At 43.1% G+C, this 22,629-nt stretch overlaps 1 protein-coding gene across 4 annotated transcripts in view; it reads right to left on the reverse strand.

The window, feature by feature from the left end:
• Positions 1-22,629, reverse strand: part of zfr (zinc finger RNA binding protein) — a 97,022-nt gene that overhangs the window by 45,702 nt on the left and 28,691 nt on the right. For all 4 annotated transcript variants that reach the window (XM_043687475.1, XM_043687472.1, XM_043687482.1 and 1 more), the window contains 3 exons: positions 22,244-22,462; positions 18,242-18,465; positions 7,810-7,998 (listed from right to left, as the gene is read on the reverse strand). In XM_043687475.1, the coding sequence (XP_043543410.1) occupies positions 7,810-7,998; positions 18,242-18,465; positions 22,244-22,462 (632 nt within the window). The remainder of the gene's footprint in view (positions 1-7,809; positions 7,999-18,241; positions 18,466-22,243; positions 22,463-22,629) is intronic.

Raw genomic sequence — 22,629 nt, forward strand, 5'->3', positions numbered from 1 at the left:
CTAAGGCGATGATGCTGGGGAAGCTGAAAGATCTGAGGTAGTTAAGTCACCTGGACCAGATGGACTACACTTCAAGGATCTGAAAGAGATAGCTGAGGAAATTGAAGGCATTGGTAGTGATCTTTCAGGAATCACTGGATTCAGGGAGGGTCCTAGAGGATTGGAAGTTGGCTAACACACCTATTTGAGAAGGAGACAGAATACAGGAGACAGGAAACCATCGTCCTATTAGCCTAACCTTGGCCGTTGGTAAGATGTTAGAGTCCCTTATTAAGGAAGACATTGCATTTTACTTGCAAGTGCACAGTATAATAGAGTTTAGTCAGCATGGCTTCGTCAACGGAAGGACATGCCTGACAACTGTTAGAACTCTTTGAGGAGGTAATCAAGTGAGACAAGGGAGAGCCAGTCAATACAATCTATTTGGATTTCCAGAAGAACTGTGACAAGGTGTTGAACAGGAGGATGCTAAATAAAATGAGAGCCCGTGGTGCTGGGGGCAAAGTACAGGCATTGATAAAGAATTGAGTTGACAGCGTGGTGCTAAACAAGTACAGCAGGTCAGGTATCATCCGAGGAGCATGAGAATCGATGTTTCAAGAGCCCTTCATCAACAATGAGGCTTGTGAGCCGAGGGGGTAGAGAGATAAATTGCGGGGTTGGGGGTAAGTCCATATTGAGGTTGTAGGGTCACAAGGCAGAAGATGAGGCGTTCTTCCTCCAGGCATTGGTTGGTTAAGGTGTGGCGATGGAGGAGGCCCAGGAGCTGCACGGTCTTGGCAGAGTAGGAGGGGAGTTTAAGTGTTCGGCCGCAGGGCGGTGGGGTTAGTTGGTGCGGGTGTCCCGGAGATATTCTCTGAAGCGCTCTGCAAGTGGGCATCCTATCTCCCCAATGTAGAAGAGGCCGCATCTGGAGCGAATGACACAGTAAATGACGTGTATGGAAGTGCAGTGAAAACGGGCACAGGTTTTGCAATTCCTGCGGTGGCAGGGGAATGTGCCAGGAGGGGAGGGTGAGTTGTTGGGGCGTGGACCTGACAAGGTAGTTGCGGAAGGAACAGTCTTTACTAAAAACGGATAACAGTGGGAGGGAAATATGTCTGGTGGTGGGGTCCATTTTTAGGTGGCGGAAGACGATGCAATGTATATGGAGGTTGGTGAGGTGGAAGGTTGGGGGGGCAGGTTTGCTGTTGGAGGCATGGGGTTCGAGGGCGGAGGTGCAGGAAATGGATGAGATGCGTTGGAAGGCCTCAACGACCATGTGGGAGAGGAAATTACAGCCTTTGAAGGAGGCCATTTGGTGTGTTCTGTGATGAAACTGGTCCTCCTGGAAGCAGATACAGAGAAATTGAGAATAAGGGATAGCATTTTTACAGGAGATAGGATGGGAGAAGGCATGGTCCAGATAGCTGTCGGAGTCAGTGGGTTTGTAGAAGATGTCCATGTTGAGTTGGTCACCATTGATGGAGATGGAGGGGTCCAGGGAGGGGAGGGAGGTGTCTGAGATGGTCCAGGTGAACTTAAAGGTCTGGGTGGAATGTGTTAGTGAAGATGACAAAATATTCAACCTCCTCGTGGGAACATGAGGTGACGCTGATACAGTCATCAATGTAGCGGAGGAAAAGGTGGGGAGTGGTGCTGGTGTAATTGCAGAAGATGGACTATTCTATGTAGCCGACAAAGAGACAGGCAAAGTTGGGGCCCATGGCTACCCTTTCATCTGGAGGAAGTGGGAGGATTCGAAAGGAGAAATTATTGGGGGTGAGGACCAGTTCAGCCAAACGAATCACAGTGTCAATGGAAGGGTACTGGGACGCTGGGAGAGGAGAAACAGAGGCCTTCATCATGGAGGATAAAGGTGTAGGAGGACTGGATGTCCATGGTGACGATGAGGCATTGGGACCATGGGAAATGAATGTCATGGACGTGGTGGTGGGTGTGGGTGGAGTGCCTAAAGTATGTGGGGAGTTCCTGGACCGAGGGAATAGGACAGTATCAAGGTATGTGGAGTGGAGTTTGGTGGGGCAGGAGCAGGCTGAGACAATGGGTTGGCCAAGGAAGTCAGGTCTGTGAACCTTTGGTAGGAGGTAGAACCAGGCGGTGCGGAGTTCCCAAACTATGAGGTTGGAAGCTTTGGATGGGAGATCCCCTGAGGTGATGTTGTGTACGGTCCGGGAGATGACGGTTTGGTGATGGGAGCTGGAATCATGGTCAAGGGGGCAAGAGGAGTTGGCGCCTGACTTCAGCGGTATAGAGATCAATGCGACAAACTAGCACTGCACCCCTCTTGTCCACTGGATTGATGGGGAGGTTGGGGTTGAGGGCTGCACATTGTGAGGGTGAGAGGTTGGAATGGGTGAGGGGGGGGTGGACAGGTTGAGGCGGTCAATGCCTTAGCGACAGTTTGAAATAAACAGATCAGGTGGGTAACAGACCAGCACAGGGTGTCCAGATGGATGGGGTGTGTTGGAGGTGGGAGGGTGGTATGGTGGCTCAGTGGTTAGCAGAGCTTCCTCACAGCGCCAGGGACTCAGGTTCGATTCCCGCTTCGGGCGACTGTGTGGACTTTGCACATTCTCCCAGTGTCTGTGCAGGTTTCCCCTGAGTTCTCCAGTTTCCTCCCACATTCCAAAAGATGTGCATGCTAAGATGTGCAGGCCATGCAAAACAGCCCATAGTTAAGGTGCATTAGTCAAGGGTAAATGTAGGGAACTGAGTCTGGGTGTCTGAGTGTCGGTGTGGACTTGTTAGACTGCATGGCACGTTTCCACACTGTCGGAACGTAATCTAGTCTCATCTAATCTAGTCTAATCTAATCTAATCAAGGGGTCCTCGGAAGGTGGGCAGGAGTCTTGGTGGAAGAAGTGAGCCGTGAGGCGGTGAAAGAAATGCTCGATGTCACAATGCGTGTTGAATTCGTTGATCCGGGAGTGGAGGGGGATGAAGGTAAGGCCTTTGCCTAGGATTGATTGTTCATCCTCAGTGACAGGGTGGTCTGGGTGGATGGTGAAAACATGGCAGGGCTGGGGGCTAGGACCTGGTATATGGCTGGAGCAGGCAGTGGGGGTGGAGACTGTAACTGGAGTGGGAGTGGTAGTAGAGGGTGACCTCATTTACACAAGTGAAGCTCACCCTGGGCATCGGAGGGGGCGGAAGTGGCGACTGTAGAATCCAGAGGCGGAAAGGGCGTAACATGTCGTGGGCGATTCTGTCAGTGGTGTTCAGGTAAGTGGTTGCGACGGCAGCAGCTATGGGGGCAGAACACTGCAACAAGGACAGAACCCCCCGATCCTCACCTTCCACACCATAAACCTCTGTACACATCGCATAATCCTCCGCCATTTCCCCAACCTACAAACAGACCCCATCACCAGAGATTTATTTCCCTCCCCACCTCTATCTGATTTCCATAAAGACCATTCCCTCTGTGACTCCCTGGTCAGTTCCATGACCCCCAACAACCCACCCTCCCCTCTCGGCACATTCCCCTGCCACCGCAGTAATTGTAAAACCTGCACCCACACCTCGCCCTTCACCTCCGTCCAAGGCCGCAAAGGAGCCTTCCACATGCCATTTACTGCATACATTGATCCCAATGCTGTCTCCTCTGTATTGGGGATACAGGATGCCTACTCGCAAAGTGCTTCAGAGAAAATCTCCAGTACACCCAGACCAACTAACCCCACCGTCATGTGGCCGAAAACTTCAACTCCCCCACCCACTCCACCAAGGACATGCAGATCCTGGGCCTCCTCCATCGCCACATTCTAACCACCCGACACCTGGAGGAAGAACGCGTCATCTTACGCCTTGGGACCCTCCAACTACACGGCATTAATGTGGACTTCATTAGTTTCCTCATTGCCCCTCCCCCCACCTTACCTCAGTTCCAACCTTCTAACTCAGCACCGCCCTCATGACCTGTCCATCTTCCTTCCCACCTAATGGGCACAGTGGTTAGCACTGCTGCCTCACAGTGCCAGAGACCCAGGTTCAATTCCCACCTCAGGCAACTGCCTGTGTGGAGTTTGCACATACTCCCTGTGTCTGCGTGGGTTTCCTCCGGGTGCTCCGGTTTCCTCCCAGAGTCCAAATCCAAAAATGTGCAGGTTAGGTGAATTGGCCATGCTAAATTGCCCGTAGTGTTAGGGGAAGGGGTAAATATAGGGGAATGAGTCGGGGTGGGTTGCTCTTCGGAGGCTCGGTGTGGACTTGTTGGGCCGAAGGGCCTGTTTCCACACTGTAAGTAATCTAATCTAATCTATCCGCGCCCTCCCCCCCCACCGACCTATCATTAACTCCCACCTCCATCTACCTATCACATTCTCAGCTACCTTCCCCCAAGCCCCTGCAAGCCTCTTGCCCAAAATATCGAGCCTGACCTGCTATGCTTTTCCAGCACCACTCTCTACTCTGATCTCCAGCATCTGCAGTCCTCACTTTCTCCCCATGGATAAAAGATTGATTGACTGACAGAAGGGTTTTTTCAGGATTACAGCCAGTGAAATTCCAGTGTTAGGACCATTACTGTTCACATTATACATTAATGATCTGGAAGAAGGAACTGAGGGCATTGTTGCTAAGTTTACAGATGACACAAAGATAAATGCAGAGACATATTGCTGAGGAAGTGGGGAGGCTGTAGAAGGACCTGGGTAGGCTAGGAGAGGGAGTAAAGAGGTGGCTGATGAAATGCAATGTGGCACAATGTGAGGTATGCACTTTTAAGAAAAGAATAAAGGCACAGACGATTTGCTAAATGGGGAAAGACTTTAGAAATCTGGAGGAAAAAAGGACTTGGGAGTCCTAGATCAGGATTCTTTTAAAGGTTAACATGCTGATTCAATTGGCAGTTATGAAGGCAAATGTAATGTTAGCATTTATTTCAAGAGGGCCACAACACAGAGCAGGGATGTACTGCTAAGGCTGTTATAAGGCTCTGGTCAGGCCACGTTTAGAATACTGTGAGCAGTTTGTGCCCCATATCTAAGGATATGATGGCCTTGGAGGCCAGATAACATTTGCAAGAATAATGAAAGGCTTGTCATATATGAGGTGCAGGCAAGGACTCCGGATCTGTACTTGGTGGGAATTTAGAAAGATGAGGGGAGAATTTCACTGAACTTACAGAATATTAAGAGGCCTATCTAGAGTGGTCATGGAGAATATGTCTCCATCAGCAGGAGAGACTACAACCCAAGTGCACAGCCTCACAGTGAAGGGACAAACCTTTAGAACTGAGGAATTTTTTTCAGGAGGTGGTGAATCTATGGAACGCATGGCCTCCACTGTCGTCTGTAGAAAAGTGCGTCTTGAGTGCTTTTAAGACCGAGATAGATAAGTTCTTGATTAGTGAGGGAATCAAAAAGGTTATAGACAGAAAGCAGGAGAATAGGGTTAAAAAAAACAAATCAACCATGATCGAATGGTGATCATGGGCCTAATGGTCCTTTATGGTCTAATTCACTAGAATGCAACCTACTTTTTGCTTTCACTCATCCCCCCCAATCCAAATGTTGTTAAAAAGGGAATTAGACTGAAAAGGAAGAATGCTACGAACAGAAGACAGAGGAATTGCTCATTTTGAGCCAGTGCAGATGTGATTGCTGAATGGCCTCCTACTCTGTACAAATTCTGAGATTTCGTAAACTTATTCATTCCTAAATTTACTTCTTAAGTGCATTACGTTTGTCAACTTCTACAGAATTTAATAATTTAAAAATTCAAAAGGACTTCACAGGTTTGATTTGTTGACATAAGGCAACGAATCAAAAAGCATACCATAAATGTACAAAATGGCATATTGTCATCTGTGCAATGATAATAAATGGAAACCATCACACCCAAAACCCTGGATGCAAATATTCTGTTCATTTTGCTCAGTAGTTTTGTTCAAATTGATAAAAGTACTGTTAAAAATCTTACAAACTCAGCCCAGATCACAACATCCCATGCTCAACAGATACATGCTAATAATAACACTGCAAACGTCTGGTTGCACCTCAGTCTATCACGTTATCAGTCACAACACTTACTGCAAAGGTAAGCCTGTGCAAGTTTGGTTATTGCAAATACAGTTTTTAAAGAATTCGGTTATCCAGTCTTCACAACAGAATAAGTCCAAACCACATGTGTCTGTATAGAAGTAAAATGATTAACTGCTCCCCACTAAAAGCACCAACATAATTGGATCCTGACCGATGTACGGGATTAGTAGAGTGGGGAACATTTACCAAAGAAGCAAGTATTATGGGGCAAATTAAAGGGGGGAAAAAGGGCGAAAAGGACTTAAGAAAAAATTCTAGGAATGAAGACATGAGCAGATGAAGACACAAATGTCAGCAATGGGAGGATTACAGTTGGGGAATATGCATGACTACCAGAATTGCAGGAATATTGATACCTGGGTGCTGTATGAGGGAATAGATGTGAGGGGTGGTCAATGACAAGTAATTGAGTTGTAGAATCCCTACAGTGTGGCAACAGGCCCATCAGCTCAACAAGTCCACTCCAACTCAGAGGACCATCCGATGTCTAATGCACTTAACCTACACACCCCTGGACACTATGGTCAATTTTGCATGGCTAAGCCACTTAACCTGCACATGTCTGAACAGTGGGAGGAAACTGGAACACACTAAGGAAACCCACGCAGACACAAGGAGAATGCGCAAATTCCACACAGACAGCCCAGGGCTGGAAGTGAACCCAGCTCCCTAGTACTGTGAGGCAGCAGTGCTAACCATTGTCACTACAATAACTGGACAAAAAAAAACTTAAATTTACAATGAAATCGGAGCCAATGTAAGTCACCAAGCTCAGGAATGAAAGGCAGAAATAATAAGACACAAGAAAAGTTTCAGATGACCTCAAATTGACACTCCAAAAAGCTTGACACCATCCAAGACAAAGCAGCCAGGTTAACTGGCACCACATCCACAAATATCCACTTCCTCCACCACCAATCCGTAACAGCAGACATTCACTCAAGATTCTCAGACAGCACCTTCCAAACACACAACTACATCCATCGAGGACAAGGGCAACTGATATGTGGGTAAATTACAACGTGCAAGTTCCCCTCTAAGCCACTCACCATCTGACGTGGAAAAATATCACTGTTCCTCAGTCAAAATCCCGGAATTTCCTTCCCAAGGCCATTGTGGGTCAATCTACAGCATGTGGACTGCAATGGTTCAAGGAGACAGCTCACCAGCACCTTCTCATGGGACAACCAGGGATGAGCAATAAAAATACTAGCCAGCCAGCCTGCAACACCCACACCCCATAAATGAATAATAAGAAAAAGGCCTTCTCCTTGAGCACCAATATGTGATGAGAAACTCATTTTGATTGAAGTACACTTGCCAGGAGAGGGATGAGTTTGGGGGCTAAAACATAGAATTTGTGATGGGAATAGAAGATATGGCTCTATTTATCTTAATAATTTGGGTGGCATCTTTTGCTCATCCCAAACTCCCTGGGAGACAAGCAGTTACAGCATTCAGACACTAGAGGGTGTTGTCAAAGGGAAAGGGAAAACTGGGAGAGCATGCTTCTGGAATTATACATTATTTTTCAATAAAGACAAAACAAAACGAAAACATAATCTGAAGTCCCAAATTTGACAGTCAACCTCCACAAAGCAATAACCGTGAATCATTAAAGTAAAGACATGGTTGCATTTTGTTCTCAAAAGTTGACAACCAATTCAGGCTCAATTAGAGTTATACTGAAAAAATATTAACCATTTTCAGATTTGAAAATATTTAAACAGAAAGATGTTGAAATTGCTAACTATACAAGTACCTTCTGGTGCTTTGCTCCACGAATATGAGCTGCATAAGCATCAGCTCCAGTGCAAGAAACATCACAGAGCTCACAACGCAGTTGATTTTGAATGCCACGAGCTGTTCCAGTATTGCTGTTTTGGTTAGTAGTTTTCAGAGCAGCTTCCTTCTTTTTGTGTTTCTGTCCTTCCAAATGTTCCCTGTAAGTCTAGTGAAGCAGAAACAGAAGTTCTCTCGCTTGGTTATTCAACCACTAGTAATTTCTTCCATTTGGTACAAGCCAACTCAACATCAAGACTGCTGTCTACTTTGAGAAAAAGACCTCTAAGAACTATTAGCAAATTTAGTAACATTTTTTAAACTGATAGAAGCTGTGCTATGTGCATCAATGATCCAAAATTAATGGCACGACCCCATAACCTTTCCCTAGATTCCTACATAATACTCTAACTCAAGTACATATTTTTTACCTTAAAATATACAATGTTTGTGCCTCAATTAATCCCCCAGAGTGGATGGAAAGGATAATAAAATTGAAACAAGAGCCTCGTTTGACAATTTTCAATTGAAGATTTATCAGATGCTCAAATACAGGTAACTCAGATTAATCTTTCAATCTTCAAGTGTTACGACATGGGTAAGCTCTCCTGCTTAATTTAAAAACCAGCAACACAAAAGATTTATCCCGTGCAGTAATCTGTAAATGTTCGAGTGGCCAAGAACTATGCAAAGTAAAAAATTAACAACTTTATTTCTTAAAGTATAACAGAGAATAATTAACTGCTATTTATAATTTCTTTCTCTAACCTTTCTTTAACCTTCCCTTCCATAATACTAGTCTGATAAAACTCCCAATTAATATTTACAAAACAACACTTATTTCAAAACCAAGCAGCTGTAGGTTCTTGTCTTCAGATCTTCCTGTGTCGTCTTTGCTCCCTGTTAGGAATTTCTGCGTCACAGGTTATTGATTGAAATTAAGAGAGATTTTTCTTCAAGCAGTCTGTTACGTGCTAAGACTTGGCAGTTCTCATTTCAACTGTTCAATTTTCCCCTGGTCTTATATCACAGAACATCAAATTGTGTCATTAGCTTTTAAGATAGTCAATACACTCAATTCAAACTTGATTGGAAATTGTTTTTTTTCCCCAGGGTATAATTTAAACTGATTGGCCAAATTAAAATTTGTTTTTGTCTCGAGGCAACGAACTAATCAAGTTGCTTGACCCAGTGTTACATTGTTGCCTTATTGAGAACATTTGGTGCTATGTAAGGGCGTTGTGCTGCTTTTAACTCTCTTAAAAGGTACACCCACAACTTCACAATTTGTTAAACCTTCCCAGCTCTACTGGAAGTAATTCCAATATCTCAAATCTCTTCCCTGACTGCAGTCTCTCATCCTTGACCCTCATCTGGTGAACCCATGCTGTACCCTCTCCACCGACACGGAAGCCAAAGAATTTACAGGAAATAAGATAATAAAGGATCAGAGAATCAAGGATGCTGAACAACGCTCAGCAGGACAAGAAGAATTTTGCCCTAATATAGTAAATAGATAGTTAATAGAATAAAGGATAAATAATGGTGACATGGCCAAAACACATGATGCAGCATAATATATATATATCCTCATAAACAGAAACATGATAATGCTTGGTTTAAAAAAAAATACATGAGGGAATTAGCAGAATTTAGGCAAATTTCTAATTTGGCAAATCATTCTTCAGATAACAAAACAGTTTAAATCCAAATTTAAGTGCATCTTACTACAACCTCTCTCAAAACTTCATTTTGGGAAGTTTCTTTTTAAATCCCCAATTCTTCCAAACCTCTTAACATTTAGATATTGTCCAGTAAAATGTTTTAACTCTCTTAAATTCAACTCTTTACATGCCCTCAAACATGATCGCAATCAGATCACAGTTAATCTGTAACTTGAATCCATTTTTAAAAATCTGTTTCATATGTCTTGAATATCGATATCCAATAAACATTTATTGTCCTCAGTCTTGAAAGCTTCAAGTAAGCCAACACCCCAGAGACATCTATTTTTAAGACAGGAAGAAAATGGTTTCAGTTGTTCAAACTTTAAGATTCTATCCAGTTGCTCTGGATTCAACAATCCAGGGAAAATAATAATTTCTTAGTAAGAACAAGAATGTAGTTCAGAATTCCACATTCCCAACAATCCCAATAATTCTGAGTGCGTTGCCGAACAAGAATCCATCCAACTCTCTCTCTATAAATAGTCAATGGGACCACTTCCACTACCTTCTGAGGCACTATGTTCCAAATTCGCACAATCCTCAGAAATAGTTCCCCTCATCTGTCATAAAAGTACAGACTCTAATTTTAAAAGTGTCCCCTAGTTCTAATTCACCCACAAGACTGAACATCCTTAGCGAGTTTTGAGAAGATTTTTAGCTCAGATTGAGGTTCTAGATGTAGGTTTGTTCGCTGAGCTGGTATGTTTGGTTTCAGTCGTTTCATCACCATACTAGGTAACATCATCAGTGAGCCTCCCAATGAAGCACTGGTGGTATGGCTCACTTTTTAATTTGTGTTTAGGTTTCCTTGGGTTGGTGATGCAATTTCCTGTGGTAATGTCATTTCCTGTTCTTTTTCTTAGGGGGTGGTAAATGGGATCCAAGTCCATGTGTTTGTTGATAGAGTTCCAGTTGGAATGCCATGCTTCTACGAATTCTCTCACATTCTCTGGCTCATCCCAGGATGGATGCATTGTCCCAGTCAAAGTGGAGTCTTTCCTCATCCGTATGTAAAGATACTAGTGAGAATGGATCAAATCTTTTTGTGGCGAGTTGACGTTCATGTGTCCTGGTGGCTAGTTTTCTGCCTGTTTGTCCAATGTAGTGTTTGTTATAGTTCTTGCAAGGTATTTTGTAAATGACATTAGTTTTACTTGTTGTCTGTATAGGGTCTTTCAAGTTCATTAGCTGCTGTTTTAGTATGTTGGTGGGTTTGTGGGCTACCATGATGCCAAGAGGTCTGAGTAGTCTGGCAGTTATTTCTAAGAGATCTTTGATGTAGGGGAGAGTGGCTCGGCTTTCTGGAGGTGTTTTGTCTGTTTGATTGGGTTTGTTGCTGAAAATTCGGCAGACTGTGTTCGTTGGGTACCTGTTCTTTTTGAATACACTGTATAGGTGATTTTCCTCTGCGCTGCAATGTGTAGTGATTCGTTGAAATAATGTTCTAATGCAGCTTCGTTTGTGGAATGATTGCTTCTGTAGTTCAGTATTTGGTCCGTATATGCTGTTTTCCTGCAGATGCTGGTTTCAAGTTCCCCATTGGCTGTTTGCTCTATTGCGACATCTAGCAATGGCAGTTTGTTGTTGTTTTCCTCCTCGTTTGTGAACTTTATGCCAGCAAGAGTATTATTGATGGTCTTGAAGGTTTCCTCTCAATTGGTTTGTTTTTGACAAAGGTGTCATCCACATATCAGACCTAAAGTTTGGGTTGGATGGTTGGCAGAGTTGTTTGTTCGAGTCTCTGAATTGCTGCCTCTGCTAAGAACCCCGATATTGGAAATCCCATGGCTTTTCCATTGGTTTGTCCGTAAGTTTTGTTGTTGAAGGCGAAGTGGGTGGTAAAGCATAGGTCCACTAGCTTGACAATATTGTCCTTGCTGATGAAGTTGGTGGTGTTCTTCTAATACTATAGTCAGTGTTCCCTTGGCCAGGTTGATGTTGAAGGAGACCATTATTTCATCCTCTTCAATCTTGGTGTCTTTGATAGTCCTCAGGAATTCTTGGGAGGAGTGGATGGAGTGGTGTGAGTCTTCTACTTAGTCTCTCCGTGTCTGCGTGGGTTTCCTCCAGGTGCTCTGGTTTCCTCCCACAGTCCAAAGATGTGCAGGTTAGGTGAATTGGCCATGCTAAATTGCCCGTAGTGTTAGGTAAGGGGTAAATGTAGGGGTATGGGTGGGTTGCGCTTCGGCGGGTCGGTGTGGACTTGTTGGGCCGAAGGGCCTGTTTCCACACTGTAAGTAATCTAATCTAATCTTTGGTGTAGTTCCTTGGCTAATCTGTAAATTGGTGTTCCAGGTAGTGAGCCTATGGGTCTGAGGGAGGCTCCTGGTTTGTGAATTTTGAGTAATCTGTAGAAGCATGGTCTGTTGGATTCATCTGGTTTCATTTTTTTGGAAGTCGGTCTTATTTATTTCTCTAAATTTCTGAAGTTTTTTTTGAGTAGAGACGTGATTCGGTTCTCCAGTTGTGGGGTCGGGTCTATCATCACTTGCTGATAAGTGTTGGTATCTGCAAGCAGTGCATTCGCTTTCTCAATGCAGTCCCTTTGATTTAAAATGACTGTCAAGTGTCCTTTGTCTGCAGGTAGGATAACAATGTTTTTATCTTTTTTCAGTCCTAATGCTTTCCTTTCTTATGTACTGCTTAAGGTTGGTGGGACTGCCTGTCTGATGATTTCCTGGGTTTCTTCTGTGACTTTGTTGTCTTTCAGTGTTGCTTCTAATGTTGCTAAGATGTCTTTTTTGTCCACATCCTGAAAGTTGTAACTTAATCCTCTTACTAAGACGGCTTTTTCAGTGTCTGTTAAGAGTCAGTCAGATAAGTTTTTTTTTAAATCCATGCTTCTGTCTTGTCTGTGTTATTTTGTGCAAGTTTGTCTAGTTTTTTCCGCAGTTCTAATTTTTTCATTTTCTGTGTTTGTTGCTGTCTAATGTCAATGGTTTGTTGTACTGTGTCTGTCCATTCATGGTCTGTTGCATTAGTGAGTAAAAGTTTTTGGCTCGAAATTTCCCAGTTGTACTTATGGAGTCTGTTGTGGCTGTCATTAATAATTTCTCTAAACATTGTGCCATTTTGCTCTGCTATTCTTTTGGCTAATGGGGTGTTAAGGAGTAATCATCCCAGCAAACGAAACTGCATTACAACATTATTTCAACGAGCCACCACACATTGCAGCAGAGGAACTATGAAGAGCAGAGGAAAACCAGTGTATTCAAAACGAACATGTACCCAACGAACACAGTCCGCCGATTTCTCAGCGACAAACCCAAAACATGCAGACAAAATATGTCCAGAAACTCTAGCCACTGTCCCCTACAAAGATATCTTGGAAATAACTACCAGACTACTCAGAATTCTCAATAGCACAGTAGCCCAAAACCCACCAACACACAAACAGCAGCTAATGAACTTAAAATACAGTATACAGACACCAAGCAAAACGAATGTCATTTATAGAATACTGTGCAAGAACTGAAACAAGCACAACAATGGACAAACAGACAGAAAACTATCCACCAGGATACATGAACATCAACTAGCCACAAAAAGACGTGACCCACTCTCACTAGTATCTTTACGTACGGATGAGGAAAGACACCACTTCGACAGGGACAACACATCCATCCTGGGAAAAACCAGAGACACACGTGAGAATTCGTAGAAGCATGACATTCCAACCGGAAGTTTATCAACAAACCCATGGACTTGGATCCCATTTACCAACCCCTGCAAAAAGAACAGGAAATGCCATCACCATAGGAAATTTTGTCACCAACCCAAGGAAACCTAAACACAAATAAAAAGCAGGCCATACCACCAGTGCATCAGGAGACATACCACCTTCATCGGGAGGTTAGTTACCTAGTATGGTGATGGAACAACGGAAACTGAACTTTCCAGCTCAGCGAACAAACCTACATCCAGACTGAACATCTTTTTCCTTGCTACCTTGTCAAAGGCATTCAGAATCTTGAATACTTCAATAAAAATCACTCCTCACTTTTTTAAACTCTAGTGAAAACAAGTCCAACGTGTCCAATCATTCCTCTAGACAACCCACTCAGTCCATGCATTAATTGAGTAAACCTTCTCCCAAGTGCCTCCAATAGATACATACCTTTCATTAAATAAGAAGTCCAGACAGAATTTGAAATTATGGTCTCACTAATGCTTTATATAAGTGAATCATAACATTCTTAACTTGATGTTCATTTCCTCTTAAGAAAAAAATAACATTCCATTAGCCATATTGATCTTGCTGTACCTACATATTAACTTATGTGACTCTTGCACAAGAATGCCTAAATCCCAACTGCTCTTTTAAATGCCTGTCCATTAATAGCATCTAAAGTTAGATCATATTCAAAACCAAAGGTAATACAAACCAGGTTTAGTTTTCACGCTGAAAACTCGCTGCAACTGACAAATCTGACCAGAGGCAGTACCCAAAGCTAATGTGCACTGTGCAAGGTACAATGGAACTGAAGCCAGATGTCCTCATTTTTATAATGTGCTGCTATGTATTAATGATATGCACAGATAAACACACAACACTTGGCTCCTCCATTATTCAGAAACTCAAACCACTAAATAAAGGATTGCAGTTTGTATTTCTCAAATCCAAAGTGAATGACCTCACACTTTAACATACTATCCCTCCCTCCTATTCGGTGTCATTATGCTGTTTTGGAAATTTGTTCCCATCTGCACAAAATTGTCTTGTGTCACATGCAAAATTTTACAAAGGAGGCAGCATAAGTCAGGTAGACACAGTTGGAATGAAGTGAATCCTTTAAGGAGTATAGCAGATGTAGGCATATAGGGAAGGCGATGTCCTAGTGGTATTATCTCTAGACTATTAATCCAGAGACTTTAGTAATCTTCTGGGGACCTGGGTTTGAAACCCACCATAGCAGATGGTGGAATTTGAATTCAATTTTTTAAAATCTGGAATTATGAATCCACTGATGACCATGAAATCATTGTCAACTGTCAGACACACCCATCTGGTACACTAATGTTCAAAGTTTGTGAGAAGATTTGTAGCTCAGGTGCTCGTTGTTGTGGTTCTGTTCGCCGAGCTGGGAATTTGTGTTGCAGACGTTTCGTCCCCTGTCTAGGTGACATCCTCAGTGCTTGGGAGCTTCCTGTGAAGCGCTTCCTCGAGGAATTCCCTGGCTGTTCTGTTACCCGCACAATTTCATCAACAGATGCCTAAGGGAAAGACAACGGAACGAGGACATGCCGCAGCCCAAAGGACTAGCCACACTACCATACATCAAGAGCATTTCCGAACTGACAGCCAGACTACTGCGACCACTAGGACTCATAACAGCACACAAACCAACAGCCACTCAGACAACAACTCACCAGAACGAAGGACCCGATACCCAGCATGAACAAAACCAATGTAGTGTACAAAATCCCATGCAAGGACTGCACAAAACACCAAATAAGACAAACAGGAAGACAGCTAACGATCCGCATCTATGTACACCAACTAGCCACGAAACGACATGACCAGCTATCCTTAGTAGCCACACACGCAGATGACAAGCAACATGAATTCGACTGGGACAACACGACTATTATAGGACAAGCCAAACAGAGAACAGTCAGGGAATTCCTGGAGGCATGGCACTCATCCACAGATTCAATCAATAAGCACATCGACCTGGATCCAACATACCGACCACTGCAACGGACAGCTGGAACTGACTACCGGAAGCGGCAGATTCAAACCACTATAAATGCCGGAGGAAACATCACAGAAGCGCTTCTCAGGAGGCTCCCAAGCACTGAGGATGTCACCTAGACAGGGGACGAAACGTCTGCAACACAAATTCCCAGCTTTGCGAACAGAACTACAACAACACTAATGTCCTCCAGGGAAGAAAATCTGCCATCTTCACCTGGTTTGGCCTACATGAGACTCTAAACTGCAGCAATGTTGTTGACTCTCAACTGCCCTCTGAAAGGGCCTAGCAATTGTACCGATCGCTACAGAGTCTCAAAAAAAACAAAACCAGACAGATCACTTGCCTTCAACTGAAGCACCGGAAAAGACAACAGCTGAAACAGCCATGTCGACCCAGCAAAGTCCTCCTTACTAATATCTGGTGGCGAATACCAAAATTGGGAAAGCGATCTCACAGACCAGTCAAGCATCAGCCTGACATTGTCTGTAAGGTATGATTCCATGAGTACACCTATGTTCCAGACACCACCATCATCGGATATGTCCGGAGTCACTGGCAGGATAGTTCCAGCAGAGGTGGCAGCACAGTGGTAGACAATCAGGAGGGAGTTGCCCTGGAAGTCCTCAGCATTGACCCCAGACCCCATGAAGTTTAATGGCTTCAGGTTAAACATGTGCCACGAAACTGTCTGCTGACTATCATCTACTGTTGTCCCTCAACTTATGAATTGGTACTCCTTCATGTTGAACACTTGGAGGAAGCATTGAGGAAGGCATGGGCACAAAACGCAATCTGGGGATTTCAATGTCTATCACCAAGGGTGGCTTGGAAGCAGTACTACTGATCGAGCCGATCGGGTCCTAAAGTTTAGGACATTCCTACTAAATCAGGTGGTGAGGCAACGAACAAGAGGAAAAAACATACTTGACCTTATCCTTACCAATCTACCAACTGCATATGAATCTGTTCATGACAGTATTGGTAAGAGCGATCACCAGAGTCCTTGTGGAGACAAAGTCTTGCCTTCATACGGAGAATAACCTTCATAGTGTTGTGTGGCACTACCACTGTGCTAAACTGGACACACTTCAAACAGATCAAGCAAATCAAAACTAGGCATCCATGAGGCACTGTGGGCAATCAACAGCAGGAGAATTGTACTCCAGCAAAATCTGTAACCTCATGGCCCTACATATACCCCATTCAACCATTACCAGTAGGCTAGGGAATCAATCCTGGTTCAATGGAGAGTGCAAGAGGGCATGCCAGGAGTAGCACCAGACATACCTGAAGATGAGGTGTCAACCTGGTGAAGCCATCAGACTATTTGCATAAGCAGCAAGTGATAGACAGAGCTAAGCAATCCCACAACCAATGAATCAGACGTAAGCTCTGCAGTCCTGCCACATCCAGTCATGAATGGTGGTGGGTGATTAAACAACTTACTAGGGGAGGCGCCTCCACAAATATTCCCATCCTGAAATGATGGGAGAGCCCAGTACATCAGTGCAAAAGACAAGACTGAAGCTTCTGCAGCAATCTTCAGCCAGGAGTGCTGAGTGGATGATACATCTCAGTTTCCCCTCACCCCCCGGGTCCTCAACATTACAAATACCAGTTCTCAGCCAATTCGTTCACTGCATGTGATATCAAGAAAAGATTGGTTACTGGATGCTGCAAAGGCTACGGGCCCTGACAACATTCTGGCAACAGTACTGAAGATGTTTACTCCAGAACTTGCTGCTCTCCCAGCCAAGCTGTTCCAGTGCAATTACAACACTGGCAGCTACCCAACAATGTGGAAAATTGCCCAACAATGTGCTGTGCACAAAAGACAGGACAAATCCAACCTAGTAAGTTACCAATCCATCTTAATTATCAATCAAGTGATTGAAAGTGTCATCAACAGTGCTTTCAAGCAGCACATAGCTCAGCAATAACCCATTCAGTTTGGGTTCTGCCAGGATCACTCAGCTCCTGATCTCACTACAGCCTTGGTTCAAACATGGGCAAAAGAGCTGAACGCAGAGGTGAAGTAAGAGTGATAACCCCGGACATCAAGGGTGCATTGGACCAAGTGTGGCATCAAAGAGCCCTGACAAAACTGGAATCAATGGGCATCGAGAGGGAAACTCTCCAGTGGTTACAGTCATACCTGATACATATGAAGACAGTCATGGTTGTAGGAAGGTCAGTCACCTCAGCTGCAGTACTTCAAGGTAGCATCCTAGGCCAAACCATCTTCTGCTGCTTCATCAATGACATTCCCTCCATCATAAGTCAGAAGTGGGGATGTTCGCCGATCATTCCCAATGTTCAGCACCATTCGCAACACTTAAGATACTGAAGTAGGCCAGGCCCAAATGCAATAAACTCTGGACAATATCCAGGTGGCAAATAACACTCGCGGCACATAAACGCCAAGCTATGACCATCACCAACAAGAGACAATCAACCACCGCTCCTTGATACTCAATCGTGTTACCATCATGAATCCCCCACTGTCAACATCCTAGGGGTTACCATTGACCAGAAATTCAACTGGATTCACCACATGAACACAGTGGCTACAAGACCAGGTCAGAGGGCAGGAATACTGTAGTGAATAACACACCTACTGACTGCCCAAAACCTGTCCATCATCTACAAGACACAAGTCAGGTGTGTGATGGAATACTCGCTACTTGACTGGATGACTGCAACCCCAGTAATATTCACAAAACTTGACACCATCTAGGCCAAAGCAGCCCACTTGATTGGCACTACATCCACACCCTCCACCCAAAGCTCAATACCAACAGTGTGTACTATAATCAAGATGCACTGCAAAAGTTCACCAAAATTCCTCAGACAGCACTTTTCAAAACCACGATCAGTCCCATCGAAAAGGACAAGGGCAGTAGATACATGGGAACATTACCACCTGAAAAAAAAATCAAAAAATAAACCACAAAATAAAATAAATCCAAATGTAATACATTTTTACCTGTGGTCCAGCACAACTGATCTTACAAACATCACAATAATGGATCTGTGGTTGCTTAGGTGGCTGCTTTGGTTTCTGTTTATTCTGAAATGGCACTTTCTTAGTGAAAGTGGTCCCAGCCCAAGCTGCTGCTTGTTTCTGTTGCTGCTGCTGTTGTTGTTGCTGTTGGTAATAGGAAGATGCAGCAGAATACACTGCAGCTTCATATCCAGCATACGTGGCTCCTACAAAATAATAAATTGCAAAAAACAGAGTAAGTTGCATAGTTGGAATGAGGAAGTGAAACAAAGACAGCTTGAGTATATGGGAATTTGGATCAAAGTGGGAATATAACAGTTAAATCTCTAGCAAATTCAATTAGCCGGTTCAAATCAAACAAACAGCCTTTAAACGAGTTAAAATAGTACATTTAAAACAGACCAATAGTGGCAGTTATCTATTGAGTAACTGAAATATTTTAACTGAATTAGGTGATTATTGTAGCAGCAAGGTAAGAAAAAACAAAAAATCAGAATTCCCTACGTAATGGTTTGTTCAAAGTGCCACAGTCAGAGTAACAAAGACTTTGACCAAGTCAAGAATCAGCATTTGGGAATTTAGAAAGAGGATAACTTGGTGGTTTAATTAATGTTTACTGAGAGAAATAAAAAGTCTTCACGGCAACAGGCAAGTGGGAAAGGAAGTAAGTCACAGATTGAGAGACTTACCATGGCAACACAAGGAAAAGCAACTGATTACAGAGAAGATTTGGTCAGTACTTATCTTTTAAAGTGAATGTTGGATCTCAATTTGTGTTAAAGTCTGCAAATGTTTTCTCTCTATGACAAATAATGCGCAAAGTTTTCATCACAAGTTTCTCAAAGTAGAGTAAAAAACGTTCACAGGGAAAAATGGAACTGCAAACCAGTTATCCTTATACCAGCAATAGAGAATCTACTAGAATCTATTATAAAAGGTGTGATATAGAGACAAAATGTATAATAATGATCTGATTGGATATAGGCAACATTAATTTGCAAATGGGAAGTTGTGTTTGACAAACTTGGAAGTTTTTTGAAGATGTTACTAACAAACTTAATAAAAAGGAGAATCAACTGTCAATGTTTACTTAGATTTTTGAAAGGCTTTGATAAAGCCCCCACAGAACATGCTCAGAAATATTTTCAAATCATTTTCAGATTGGCTGGTTATAACTAGTAGGATACTGCATGCATCAGTAATTGGGTCCCAAATGTCCATAATATTTAGCAATGATTTGGAGGTGCTATCAAATGAAAAATTCCAAATTTGCACATAATACAAAATTAAGTGGGAACATATTGCAAGCAGGATATTAGTGTGGCTTCAGGAGGATTTGGATAGGTGTAATGAATGGGCTAGAACATAGCAGATGTAAAATAACTTGGGAAGGACACTAATTGACTAGGACACCTAGGTCCCTTTTATGCATCTGCACTTTCCAACTTCTTATCATTTGAGAGATGCTCTGCACATCTGTTCTTCCCAAAGTGAAAACATCACATTTTTCCAAATTATACTCCACTTGCTATGTTCTTGCACATTCACTACACCCATATCAGAGTTGTGAACTGTTGGGCTTCACTCATTAAGATGATTAGGCAACCAACAACTTGACAATGGGTACAAGGCGTGATTCCAAGATTATGTACAGGCAAGAAAAGATCATACCCCACCTTAAGGAGTTACCTGATAAAGGTAGCAGCATAGTGGTATGCAGCCAACAGAATTCTCAACAGTTATTCTAGAGGCCATCTAATGCTTCTATTCATTATAGAGTACTAGTATGAGCGTTCTTATGGAAACGAAATCCTTGTGTTCACAATGAAGAATCCATGGAAATGTTCCATGATGTTGCATGGCACAACGATCAGGTTAAACGTGGTAGAGTCAAAGACAATTTGGGGAAAACTCAACAGGTTGAAGGTAATATAAAAGGAAATGACTACAGTTGTTGGAGATAAGTCACCACCTGCCCAGGAATTTACTCCATGAATGCTCAAGGCACTATCCAAAGCACAATCATCTTGAACTGCTTTATCAACTACCTTCCCCTCCACAAGGCCAGATTTGGGGATGTACACTGATACATGCACCAAGACCAGGGCAATATTCAGGTCAAGATCAGGTGAAGAAGGGCTTATGCCCGAAACGTCGAACTCATTCCTGAAGAAGGGCTTATGCCCGAAACGTCGATTCTCCTGCTCCTTGGATGCTGCCTGGCCTGCTGTGTTTTTCCAGCACCACACTTTTCAACAATATTCAGGTCAGTCTGTTGTGGCGATTTATATTTGGTCAGTGCAATAACCATCTCCCAAAAGAAAGAATTCAAATATTTTCTCTTGACATTTGATATTACCATCACTGAATCCCCCATTGTCAAACTCCTGAACTGCACCTGCATATACTACTGTCACGAGAAGAGCAAGTTAAGAGTCTGAGTACTGTGGCAAGTAACTCACCTTCTGAATCGTCAAAGTCTTTCTACCGTCTAAAAGTGCAAGTCAGGAGTGCAACAGAATACTCTCCAGTAGTTTCAAATGAATGCAAATCCAACAACACTCAAAGCTCTATACCATCCAGGTCAAAAAAAAGTCGATTTGACTTGCACTATTTCCACCACTTTAACCATCCACTCCTGGCAGTAGTGTGCAAGTTGATTTGCTTGTTGGACGTAATGATTGCTGGCTATGACAGTGTTCATTGCCATTCACTAGCTGCCTTTACAGATGGTATTGTTGAAGGATCGGAATCTCAGACTCAAATTGTTAACTCTCTTTTTCTCTCTCCACAGATGCTGCCAGACCAGTGTTCTGCATTTTCCTGGACAGTGTCGGGTTTCTCGAGTGTTCTTGCCTTATAAGGATTTCACCACATTCCTGGCTTCAGCCTTGCAGATGCTGGTCATGCTGTCAGGATTGAGTTACTTGCTGTCGAATTCAAACCCTTGGTCTGTTCTTGTAGCCACAAGTATTTATACTGCTCACCTGATTGGTTTCTGATCAACTGTAACCCCCGAGGATGTTGATAGGTCTGATTCTAGAATGTTGATGCTATTGAATATCAAGAGGAGATAATTAGATTCCCTCTTCCTGGTAACATTCATAGCCTGGAACCTGTGTAGTATGAGCATTACTTGCTACCTATTAGCCCTAGCTTGGATGCTCTACAAATTTTACTGAAGTAATCTTTGCTAAATGTAATATCTAAACGATGCCCTGCAACATTTCACCAAGGATCCTTCGACAGCATCATCTAACCCAATGACCGTTACCAGGTAGGAGGTCAAGATGAAGGGCTTATGCCCGAAACTCAACTCTCCTAGTCCTCAGATGCTACCTGAACAGCTGTGCTTTGCCAGCGTCACACTTTTCAACTCTGATCTCCAACATCTGCAGTCCTCACTTTCTGCTGGTAGGTCAAGAACAGCAGATGTGGCAAAAATCACGATCTTTAAATTTCATGCCAAGCCACACATCATCCTGACTCACCCTGAATGAGGAAAGTAGGAACAAGAGTTGCTCAAACCTGCTCCGCCATTCAACAAGGTCATGGCTGATCAGTGATTTAACTCCGTACACTTGCCTTGAGCTCATATTCTTGATATCCTTTGCTTAATAAAATTTTGTATCTCAAAGATTTGAATTCCAACTTTAATCACTGTTCCTTCACTGTCCCAGAGTCAAAACCTTGGAACACCCTTCTTAAAACTGAGTGTACCACAGTAATTCAAGCAACTGGCTCACTATCACTTTCTCAAGAGCAACTAAGGATGCAGAATGCTGGCCTGGACTACAATGCCCACATCCCATGCACTGAAAATAAAATTAACATGAATCATAAAAAGTAGATACATCAAGAGGTTAGGAAAACAAATGATAAGATGTAACCATAAAAGGGGAAAAGGAGAGTGAAAAGCTTTCAAGAATATTTGTACCGTATAAAAAATTCAAAATCTAAAAATTGGAATACTTCACTTCTTACCAGTATAAGTCACAGCAGTTGAGCTGTATGTACCACTCTGAGTATAGGATGGAACCACAGTAGCAGCTGCTGCAGCAGCCGGTTGCACTGTTGTGGACACTGGATAAACAGTAAAGGTAGTAGTTGGGTTGGGTGTAGCTGGTTTTATCGCTGTCACTTGTCGAGTCTGTTGAGCTTGTGTGTATTGTGTTGCAGCTTGACTATATCCTGCTTTTGCAGCTGTAATTACAAATATTAATTACTAAAGCTTTGAGAAAAGATTTAAAAGAAGAATACTAAACAGAAGATATGTCGGTATTCCTTACATATCCAAATCTATAGTATCTTGCTGATCAATGCACTTCAACAATTAATAACTTGTTATTCATTAATTATTTATTTATTCC

Source organism: Chiloscyllium plagiosum, chromosome 1 (genome assembly GCF_004010195.1).
Source record: "Chiloscyllium plagiosum isolate BGI_BamShark_2017 chromosome 1, ASM401019v2, whole genome shotgun sequence".
In the NCBI taxonomy this organism is placed as follows: domain Eukaryota; kingdom Metazoa; phylum Chordata; class Chondrichthyes; order Orectolobiformes; family Hemiscylliidae; genus Chiloscyllium; species Chiloscyllium plagiosum.